General features: G+C 41.5%; 1 protein-coding gene across 1 annotated transcript in view; it reads left to right on the top strand.

The window, feature by feature from the left end:
- Positions 1-8,065: 8,065 nt before the first annotated feature.
- LOC306661943 (sodium- and chloride-dependent GABA transporter 2-like) overlaps positions 8,066-11,903 on the top strand; it is a 36,443-nt gene continuing 32,605 nt past the window's right edge. Inside the window, 3 exon segments of the mRNA XM_079141300.1 lie at positions 8,066-8,249; positions 10,559-10,756; positions 10,759-10,764. Coding sequence (XP_078997426.1) covers positions 8,123-8,249; positions 10,559-10,756; positions 10,759-10,764 — 331 coding nt within the window. The 5' untranslated portion in view covers positions 8,066-8,122.

Below are 11,903 nucleotides of genomic sequence, written 5' to 3'. Positions count from 1 at the left end.
TGGCTGTGGCCACTCCTTCCTGAAGGGACTGGCTGGACATTCTCCAGGTATACCAGACACGTTCGCAGTTCTCCAGTGGGAGAAATAAATCTACTGGACAAACATGCCAACACTTAAGATATCACATACCCGGTGTCTTCATCCAACAGAACACCTACTCTGCTTGGCTGGGCCATCCTCATATATGATGGGTGAACCCAGATACAATTTCTTAAACAGATTATGGCAAGTTCTATGAAATGAAAGAGGAAGGTGTTGTGAGAGGGCATACTTGGGGTGTGGGAAGGAACCTGTGGGCTTAGGCCAGGGGTTCTGGGAAGGCCATTCTGAGGATATAGCATTGGTCTCTCTCCACCCATCTGGTCAGAGTTGCAAGAATCTGCTGAAACCAGGATGGGATGTAGGCAGTTCAGTGATGGTAATTTGAGTCCCTTTCAGGAAATTCGTGAATGGTGGAATATGGTGTGAAAATCACTAACTGGCACAAGAATTAGGAGCTAGAATTCTGGTCCTTTCCTGTCTCTAAGTTATTGGATGTCTTTGTGGAAGCTCCTTGGAATTCATATTTCTTTTTCAGATGCACCGTGCACTGCACCTACACGGGTGTGTTGTAGGGCTCAAATGAGGCCATGGGTGTGAGTGTCCTTTCATTCTTTTGATGCCAGTGGGTGTGAGGTCACTCACTAAACAGTTGGGGTATGGGGGAGAGATTCTCTGACCATCCAGGAGGGGGCTGACAGGTACTTATATGAGAAATGCTGCTGGTTTGGGTCAGGGTTGGGAGCAGCAGTTCCTGCACTTGAATTTGGTCAAGGGAGTGGACAAGATAGGAGTGGGGGTGGAAGAGGGTTCTTTCAGTTCCCATCTGCTTTCTGTGCCTGGAATGGCAGACTGGATCCTACAATTTTTGGAGGAAGAGAGCACAACAGGAAGGGAACCCTCCCTGTCTGAAGGCTACCCCTGTTAGAGAAGGCAGGTAGGGTGAGTCTTGGGCAGGTGATAGCAGAGAGAAGAAGCATGGGTAACTGGAGATTTCCAAAATGAGGCCCATGGAAGTAGGAAGCACTTGGCTACTTGGCTTACCAGGCTGCCTTGGGGTCTCAGACTCATGTTTTAGACCTTGCAAACAGATATACTTAGGTCTATAATTCATACATGTATGTATACACAGTATCTCACTATCCTGAGACAAATGTGCACATGTGCACAAAGTCAGAGGCACCACAGTCAGCTGAGCACACTCCTTCACAGAGTCTTGCAGTCCTGACTTAGATCTTACTAGCTGTGGGAACTCGGGCAAGGTAAACTTCTGGATCCTTAATTTCTTCTCTGCAAATGGAAAGATACTATTTACATCATAGAAATCATTGGAGTCCAGTAGAGAGTATAGCGAGAGCTGCCCTGGGGACACTCAAGCAAATCTCTCATATTTACCCCACGTTGGACTATCAGTATAACAGAAAAGCCCAGGACAAGTTGAGACATTTTGCTGTTTCCTAGCTTCACCAGCCCCAGACTTTAGGTTGCACTGGGTTCCATGAAGGTTACACATTTATTGAGTTAAACCTATTTGTTAGGAGGCAAGGGAGAAGCTGTCCTAAAATAATCATTCATCCTGTGGCCCAATGGTCCTGCTCAGTATAGCAGTATTGTCCAAAAAAAGCAGGACCTGAGCCTCTATACCTTGGCCTATTCCCTGGTGCTGGGAGAGCAAAGCATTCCTAGGATAGGGAAGATGGGGATCATGTTTTCCCCATCAAGTTGCATTCATCTGTCTATCAGTCCCTCAGTTCATCTATACATCCATGCAACCAGTAAAAACCAAGTGCCTACTGTGAGGCAGTGCTGTATTAAGTGCTAGTGGCAGAAACAAAAAATTATGAAATGAGACCCCTACCCTTTAGATACTTATGTTCTGGTAAACATATTCTGCATACTGCATAGATTTTTGGAACCAAGAGACCCAGATTCAAATCCCAGTCCCATCACTGACTAATGCATGGCATGGGACAAATCACTTAGCTTCTATTCTCCCTAGTGTTCTTTTCTGTAAAATGAGGCTAATAATGCCTGCATTTCAAGATTTCTAAGGGAATTTCATGAGGTAACATATAAAGCACCTAGCCTGAGTTAGATGCTCATGTTGCATTCCAGGTCCTCTAAAAGCATGCATGGAGTTAGAAGATGATGGTGGTGAGAACATTCTATGGGGTACAATTGTTCTTAACTGTGGTGAGATCACAACTCCCTTGGCTGTATTTCCTCTCAAATCAGGACCTTCCCAGAATGGAAATAGTCCAGTCTTAGCTAGAATCTCTAAGGTTCTTACTTTTTGCAAAGACAAGGTTTCTGGCCTCCAGAATTTTCCAGTTGGTCTGAATAGCTGGGGGATTAAGGATGGCTCAAAGTTAAGACAATGAGACTAAGACCAGAGACAGGTAAGGACAGGGAGGAATGGGGCAGTTCTTTTTAGGAAAATTCAAGCTCTGCTCCCTAGGGAAGGAGGGGAAGAGAATGAGGTTAGGCAAGAGGGTCAATTTGGAGTTGCTGGATATTTTGTTTTCTGATAGCTGTAACTAGGTAGTTTTATGGACTCTAGTAATCCCTTTGAAAAAGCTCTATGATCAATATGGACCCAATATTCAGACAGGGCAGATACAACAATGCAGATTGCACCATGACAATTGAGCATAGGGGTAACAAAAGTATGGATTCTGTCTGGGCCGTGTCCTCCTCTGCCAGAGGTGACCTTCAGTCTGACTTCTAATTTCACGGAAGCAAAGGATCTGAGAACTTAGACTCACTCTGACTTTCTCTTGATAAGGAACCCCACGGAAGAGGCTGCGAGGGACCTGAGAGATGTTGAGTGTGGGTACTTGATGGAAAATTACAGACTGAGATTCTCACTTCACACCCGTCCGCTGCTGGGAAGTTCTAAAAGACAAAGAGGAAGCACATGTAAAGGGAAATTTCCCCTTCTCCCCACAACTTCCTCTCCCTCCACACCACCTGTAGCTGAAGAAACATCTTTGTCTTGAAGGAAAGCACAGTCCCTTCTAAATGAAGGGCCGTGGGGCAGTCCTGTCCTCAGTGCCAGGAGAGAATGCTTAAGAGAGGTGACGAGGGCCTTGCTCTGGAGAAGCCCACTGGGCGTGCAGCACAGGGCACACATATTCAACTCATGCCCTTAACCACTGCCAGCTGCAGGCTATTCCAGAGGAATCCTAGCTATGTGCATAAGTGCCAAGAGATGCTGCTTAGGTTTTTACACTGATGTCCATTTCTATTCCAGGCTCCTTTCTACAATCTTATGTAGGATTCCCATGTTGCCTTCATTTGTTAATTTTCCTTAGTCTTCTGCAGCCTGAACAGATTCTGAGTTTTCCATTGTCATTCATAACTTGGACAGTGAAGAGCAACAATCAATTATTTGTTGACTGTCCCTCACTTTGGGTTTGTCATGTTTTCTCATGATTGAACTGCATTTTTGGCAAGGATACCACATCAATGTTGCTGTGTCTTTTGTACATCATATCTCATGGTTCATGATATGGATATTGATATCTTATTGATATCTTATTACTGGTATTGTCTTTTTCCAGAAAAACTGACCTTGGTCACTTTGTTTTTCTATTATAAAGTTACTATAGTTCCCTTTGTAGTTAATAAATATCTTGGGGGAGATGCTTTGAAACTTTTAAGTTCTGTTCCTCCTCAAACTAAAACTTAATAATTTTAATATTAATTAGTGAATCTTATCTGCAACAATTATTATAGTGCTGTTTGCCTAATGGTGATTTTCTAGTTCTATTTTTTCTTCTACATTTATGAATTAGAATTCTATAAGGAAGAGCTGTTCTTTTTTCCATCATTTTTTATTTAATTTGTTATTAATATGAATTTGAGTCATAATCCAATACTATAATTATTCATTTTGTTGCTCAAATTGTTTCAGTTCTAGCAAGTCATAACTTGTTGTTTAGTTTATTCCACTTGTTCCTTTCTTTTCTTTCATTGCAGTATTTGAAAAGGGATCCAAAAAGTCAATAGGTTCCTCACTTCTCTTGTTAAAAAGAACTATCTCTCTTGCCAAGTGCGTTGGCATACTCCTGTAATCCCAGCAGCTTGGGAAGCTGAGGCAGGAGGATCACAAGTTCAAAATCAGCCTCAGCAAAAGCAAGGCACTTAGCAACTCAGTGAGACCCTGTCTCTAAATAAAATACAAATGAACTGGGGATGTGGCTCACTGATTGAGTACCCCCGAATTCAAACCCTGGTATCAAAAAAAAAAAAAAAAAAAAAAAAAGGACTGTATCTCCTAATTTAAAGGTCTCCAAAGAAGATAACCACCACTTCCTTTACCTCCATTCTAGAGTTGAAATTGATCCTGCTCAGAATGTTATTTTTGAAAGAAATTGTGCTTCTTTTAAAATGTATTTGTTCTTGTTCAATTCCTAATGGAGACAAAATATTTTTAAGAGTGTATCTGGGCATATTGGCATTTAAATATGCCCAGGATCAATTTTAATACAAACCAAGATCTACCAGGTCTGCTTTTTCCATGACTCACTTTGTTTCAAGTAATCCTGTTTCAGGAAGTATAGAATTCAGTTATGCTCAACATCAATCTCTACTGAGTCTTCAAATTTATGCAATCTCTCTCTCTCTCTCTCTCTCTCTTTTTTTTTTTTTTTTTTTTGGTACCAGGGTTTGAACCCAGGGGTGCTTAACCACTACAATGGAGTTACATCCCCAGCCCTATTTTTTATTTTGAGACAGGGTCTTGCTAAATTGCTTGGGCCCTCATCTAGTTGCTGAGGCGTTTGAACTTAGGATACTCCTGCCTCAGCCTCCTCAGCCCCTGGGATGCAGCCTCTTGAGTAAGAACTCTTGAATACTGATTCTGGTATTGCCTGTTTCCATGTTTCTTGATCTTGTGCCCAGAAGACCAGAGGATGATAGAAACATGAGATAGATGCAGAACTTGTCCTGCCTGGTATGTGCAGAACCCCAGCCAGGCAGTAGTAAGGGTCTGTCACTAACACCTATCTACCAATGGTTCTCAAACAACTTCTACTTTATTCTTCCTTTTATTCTCTTCCTCTTCCTCTACACCTTCACTTTCACCTTGGTCAACCTAAGCAGGGTAAAATATCTATTGTATTCATAGAGGAAAAAAAGAAATTGTGGATAACAAAATTTGGAAAGGAACAAAATAGTAATCAAAATGGTAATAGGGCAGAAGTTACACACCAAAGGATAGGACAGCAACTCAAGACCAACTCTAGATAACTTTGATGATGACCTGATCACTGGGAGTCTTTCCTGTAAGCTCCAATTGTTTGCATGCCTACCAACACAGAGAGGCTGAGTAACATTGCCTAAGAAACCAATGTCCTGGTTTCTTAAAGTAGTGAATTTGAGTACTAAATAAACTCCAGTTATCTGGTGATTTTAGATTACAAATGCTCACGTTTATAATGCTTAATAGTTCAATTAGTAGACCATTAATAACTACCACTCAATGATAAGTAAAAACTGAAGTCAACAGCATTGCTTTGAAGGTAAGCGTTTTCATGTTGAGTTTGCAGCCTCTCTCAAGAACCCTTTTAGTCTTTTACTTTATACAATTAAATCAGAGAGATGGATGGGAAGAGGAAATGGGGCAGCTAAAACATACGAATAATAAGCTGTCTGAAGCTCCATGAAGCTCCATGAAGGAATTATCATGACATGCTTCCCTGCCCATCCCATATCCTAGAGGTGGATCAGAAATCAAAGAAACAAGGGACTGGGGAGATAGCTCAGTTGGTAGAGTGCTCGCCTTACAAGCACAAGGCCTTGGGTTCAATCCCCAGCCCCAAAAAAAAAATTGAAGAAACAGCTGGGCATGGTGATGCATACCTATAATCCCAGCGGTTTGGGAGCCTGAGGCAGGAGGATTGCAAGTTCAAAGCCAGCCTCAGCAATTTAGCTAGACCCTTAGGATCTCTGATTTTTCCTTCCTTTTCACTCCTCTCTTTCAGGGCAGTCATATTTCTATGACCTCATGCCATCATCCACTGTAAGCCCTCATCCTATAGGAACTCACACTTGCAGTCTGACCAGAACTCAGCTTTGCTCAGAGATCTCTATTCCATCAACTTCAAGTGAAGTTCCTGCTCACATTGAATAATTCCTCAAGCATCAATAACGGTACTATTTAGTGACTTGCTAATGCTCATTGTTTCCTGAAATGTCACGCAATTTTTCAAGATAAGGAAAATTCTCCACATTTTATAAATGAGAAAAGGAGACTCAGAAGTCGGATGCCTCATAATGAAAACAAAATGAAACAAAACAAAACACAAAAGAGTTGGACACCTTGCTTAAGACCCTGACCTACAAAGAGATAGAAGCAGCTCTCCGGCCGTGTATTTGGCTGGTGTGGAAGCCTAAGCAATTTTCCAACAAAGGATCTACCCTGATCCCTCAGCACCATGCCCAGAATATGATGCTTACTCTCTATGGCTGCCTCCTTGGGCTGTTCCTGCCTAAAATTGAAGTTCCGGTAGTTAGCTCTGTCCACCTCAGGCTTGCCACCAATTCCTTTTGGGACAGGACTTTGCTTTGGCTTTAAACCTTGGCATTTCCTTTTCTGTGTTTATTTTTTTAAAAATTCTAGTATATATATATTGCTGGGTGGTGGTTTACACCTGTAATCCCAGGGGCTTGGTAGGCTGAGGCAGGAGGACTGTGGGTTCAAAGCCAGCCTCAACAACTTAGCAAGACCCTGTCTCTAAGTACAATAAAATAAGAAGGGCTGGGGATGTGGCTCAGTGGTTGAGTACCACTGGGTTCAATTCCCAGTACAAAAAAAAAAAAAAAAATTCTAGTTTATAATTTCAAAATTCACACAATATTGAAACTTTAAAAATTGGAAGTAAAAAGTTTCCTTTACTCTCCTGATCCAATACTATGAATAAAACTGAATGGTTAATAGTTAACCATTGAGTGAATTTTTTTCAGACTTTTTCTATATGTATTTAAATGTGTGTGTGTGTGTGTCTATGTTTAGGAAGTTCTTCTGACTTACCAGAGTTCTGCAGTTGGTGTCTCCTTTTTCTAAATCATTGTCCATTCCAGATTGTTAGACGTAAAAGAATAAGATAAATGTACTTTTAAATTAATCCATGCTGCACTTGACCCAAAAAGCACTTATTCTTGATGAATTTAGAGGAGCACCTGTGTTGGGGAGGGGACTTGGAAGGCCAGATCCCTCTAGAGAGATTCCAAAGTCACTAAAAGGGGAAGGCACGTGAGCTACGGGGAAGAGACACAGTGTATGATAAACTCACAAGCAACTGGCTTGACCTGCAGGGTTGCACACAGTCCCCAGGCTGTGAAATCACTCGTGTGGATTGTCTGGTGGCCTGGGGAGGGGAGAACATGGGTGGCGGGAGGCAGCAGGGCGGAATGTGGGCTGGGCCAAGTTTAGGATTACAAGTCCCACACTTTAAATAGCCAGCACCTTCCCCTTCCCCCTAGATAATTCTTCTCCCCTGACTGGACTTCTGGCAGCGACTTCACTAAGGTTTGGAATGTTTTCTTTTCTTCTTTTTTTTCTGTTTTTGGGTCTCAGAAGGCAGTTTAGTGGAATCCATAGGACCTATGACCAAAGAATTTTTTATTTTCTCCTAGAAAATGTTTCTGACACTTAGGTAGGCATATGCAGACTGTATGCTATTTTCTTGACTTTCTGAAATTTGGGTGGCTGATAACTTAAAAGGGACAATGTAAGTTGGAAAAAGAGAATGCTAGATTGAGAGGAAAGACTTTTGGGTTCAATTCCCAGAAAATGAAGGTCTTCTTCTCTGTGAAATGAGATAATGGTCAACTCTTCAACAGAATTGAGAGAAAATTTTAAAAATAAAATAAAATTGAGTGCCTGATATTTTACTACATGAAGAAATATCTCCTTATTTAATCCTTATAGCTACGTATGTCACATCATTCTCACTTCTACAGATGCAGACTAAGGCTGAGTTATTCATTAACTTCTCTGAAGTCAGTGGTATGAGAAAAAACTAAGAGTTGAAACCAGGTTCCTCTGATTCTACACTCATGTCCTTTCAACTGTAGCATGCTACCCCTGGGAAGAACTGCACTGAGGACAAGAGAAAGGACTACTGTTTCTCCTAGGGCCTGGGAGGGTGAAGAAGTAAAGGGAGATGGCTTTCCATCACTGGAAGACATCCACCAGATAGCTGGTAAGGGAGGCCCAGCATCAGCACAAGGCTTTTGTGAACTGTCTCAAAAGGACTGAGGAACTCTCTTAGGGACAGTTGCTAGAGTCTTCTTAATCCACAAACAATCTTTGGAGCCCATTCCTAATTTATCAAATGAGCAAGGTTACTTCTGTTCCCTGACCTTCTCTCTGACATTTTGGATCCCTTAGGTAGCTTCACTGAGGAGGAAAAGCCAGAGCAGAACTATGGACTGAAGGAGCTCCTGCTGGGAAAGTTCTGTTAACATGAACTCTTTCTGAGGCTTATGAAAAAGTCCACCTGACCACTTCTCTACAAGAGGGGCCACTGCATCAAATCAGGGTGGGGACGTCATTAGAAGATACATCAGACATGCTGATAAACTTAGGCAGCCAGTGTAATTCAAGAGTGTAATTGGAAGAGCAGGAGGGACAGAGTGGGTTTAAGTCATAGCAGTGCAATTTGCTGGCTATTTGGCGACCGTCACATTATTTCTCTCTCTCCCTCTCTCTCTCTCTCTCTCTGTCCTAGGGATTGAACCTAGGTTGAACCTAGGGGTGCTTAGCCACTGAGCCACATCCCCATCCCTTTTTAATTTTTTATTTTGAGACAGGGTCTTGCTATTTGCTAATGGCCTTGCTAAGTTCCTGAGACTGGCTTTGAACTTGTGATCCTTGTTCCTCAGCTTCCTGAGTTGCTGGGATTACAGTTGTATGCCACCATGCTCTGCACATTATTTAACTTCTCTGAGCAGCAGCTTCCTTAATTATAAAGTGGCAGTATTAATACTTACATCTCAGGGTTGTTGTGAGAATGAAATTATCATTTGGTGAAATTCATCCTTATTTAATCCTTGCAGCTATGTATGTCACATCATTCCTACTTTCACAAATGAGCAGACCAAGGTTGAGCTATATTCATTAACTTTTCTGAAGTCAGGCAGTGGTATGAGACTAAAAGCTAAGGGTTGGAACTAGGCTCCCCTGGCTCTATGGCTCCTGTCCTTTCAACTGTAGCATGCTACCCGTGAGAAGTATGTAAAGTGCCTATTTTTTTATAGTAGTTGCTCACTAAAGTGAGCAAGATCCAATCTTAACCTTGATCCCAATAGCAATCTAGGACATTTCTGGCTGTGAAAACTTAGAACTATGACTCTTTATTCATTTTTGCTGCTTCTATCTATACAGATTCCTACATTTGTCATCACCAAAACAAACAAAAATAAATCCTTAGTTTATTTTTCAGAGAGAAATGGAGGATTAAGAACCTGGATAGCTCAGCTTATCTTGTTCAAAGTCACTGGTGTAACTCAATAAAACATGTTCTTTGATGAAACTAAAAAATGTAGATAAGCAAAATATTATTATAATCCATCCCCTAAGAGAGAAACATTTTAGTGTATATCCTAATTGTTCAATTCATGTAAATACTTTATAAAATATTTGTCAAAAATAATTATGTCATAAATACTGTTTTTACTTCATATAGTGTAAATACCCTTTTATTATTTTTATTTTTTTTTGTTTTTGTTTTTTGGGGTATAGGGATTGAACCAGGGGCACTCAACTACTGAGCCACATCCTCAGCCCTATTTTTCTGTATTTTATTTAGATACAGGGTCTCACTGGGTTGCTTAGTTCCTCGCTTTTGCTGAGGCTGGCTTTGAAATTTCAATACTCCTGGCTGCTGGTACCTTTTTGTTTCAATATACTTTTTGCAACAAAGTTTCTAATAATTATAAAGTAGTTCATTGTATTATCTGTCAATTTATTAACCCATCTGCTGTTTTTGAACATTTATATATTTTCTAATTTTTTGCTGTTACAAAAAATGAACATGCTAGATACCAAATCTTTTACCCACAGTCACTATTACTTCCTTAGGGTAAGTGCAAGGAAAATTAATGGCTTTGAGGATATGTAAAATCTCACCCTTTCAATGGTCTCCAGAATACAGAATAAAGAAACTGAAGCACAAGCTAATCCAGCTGTGGCAGGGGTAGGGCGATAGTGAGAACTAAGCTAGCCAGAGGCTGTGATTCCTTCTGTGCTCCAAAGCCCAAACCCAAGAGAGCCTGTGTCATGGAAGAAAAAACTGTCCTTCAGTATCAATGCTTTCTTGCTAAAATGAGAAATGAATATATCTCAGTAGTTGTTACCCAATTCTATCAATGAGAGAACATGGGTCTACATACAAAGACAAGGAATTTACCCTCTTCCAGTGCATTTATTCTTTTGGACATTTTCTGGTGCAGGGAGGAGGCTTTCCTTTGGGGTTTCCAACAGTAACAGAACCTCCCACTTGTTTTCCAGGTGGGATGGATAGCAGGGTCTCAGGCACAACCAGTAATGGAGAGACAAAACCAGTGTATCCAGTCATGGAAAAGGCGGAGGAAGATGGCACCCTGGAGCGGGGGCACTGGAACAACAAGATGGAGTTTGTGCTGTCAGTGGCTGGGGAGATCATTGGCTTAGGCAACGTCTGGAGGTTTCCCTATCTCTGCTACAAAAATGGGGAGGTGAGAACCACTGCGCCACCCCACCCACTCCCAGAAGGAGGATGATTCCATCTCCTGCACTCATTGCCACTTTGGGGAGTCCCATAGGTGCATAGAATGCTGAAACTGGAAGGACCCTGAGAGGTCATTGAGGACATCCTGCAGGAAACAGACCTAAAACAATTATGTGAGTGTTCTAGGGCTCTTTTTTATAGCATGGCCTCATAGAAGTATGAAGACAGGCTTGGAACAAGATGGATCAAGATTTGGATTCTGGCTCTGCTACTTTCTGTGTGATCTTGAGAAAGTTGCTTAAAACTCTCAGAACCTCAGTGGATGCTACTATAAATACCTGCTTTTCAAGGTTGTTGTAAGGATAGAGTTAATGTATGTAAAGTGTTTAATAAATAGTAGCTACATTGATGATGATGTTGATACCAAACTGACCTGTAGTCTTGAGATTCCTCAGTCTTGGTCTTGTGGCTTCTCCCTACTCATCAGGCATCATGATATTCCTTAAGCTATCCATTGTTCAACAGCCACCGGTATATAACTTTTGACCTCAGTGGCTCTTTAAAAATTTTCTCACTGTAATCGTGTGTGTACATGCATGTATGCATATTGGCTCCTCACTGACTTCCAGTTCAGCCTCTTGGAGTAACTCTGTCATCCCCAGAGCAGTGGAGGTCATTCTGCTATAGCCAACCCACTTTCAGGGAATTTCACATTCCTGTGGGAAGATCCAGAGGTATTTCCCAGATACTTAAGAGTTTTGGATAATCAGTGTGGTTAGGAAGATCTCCTGTTGATGGGTAAAGCTTACAAGGAAGGGGTTGCGAATTCTGGTACTGGTTTTGTAGCGAGGCTGCAGCCTATAGGAGTGGGCATTTCATAGGCCACAAGGATTAGAGGGTACTCTAATGCAACACCCACCCTTTTTTCAGGGGAGTAGATGCCTCCAAACCCATCAAGATTGATTCTCCCAGAGATTTTAGAGAAAGAAAGCACCATGCTAGTGTGGAGGTGGAAGTTCTGAGGGAGAACACAAGAGATATGTTCTGAGACCATAGAGTCTTATTCCCAGGTTTGTGGCAATTGGGGATTGAACCTGAGGTTGAAATTTAACTTGTGTTTTTTCAGAGTGTGGGAATGACTAAGAT

This window comes from Sciurus vulgaris (genome assembly GCF_902686455.1).
Source record: "Sciurus vulgaris genome assembly, chromosome: 5".
In the NCBI taxonomy this organism is placed as follows: Eukaryota; Metazoa; Chordata; class Mammalia; order Rodentia; family Sciuridae; genus Sciurus; species Sciurus vulgaris.
The sequence above is the reverse complement of the archived record's forward strand: the minus strand, read 5'-3'. Positions and strand labels throughout refer to the sequence as shown.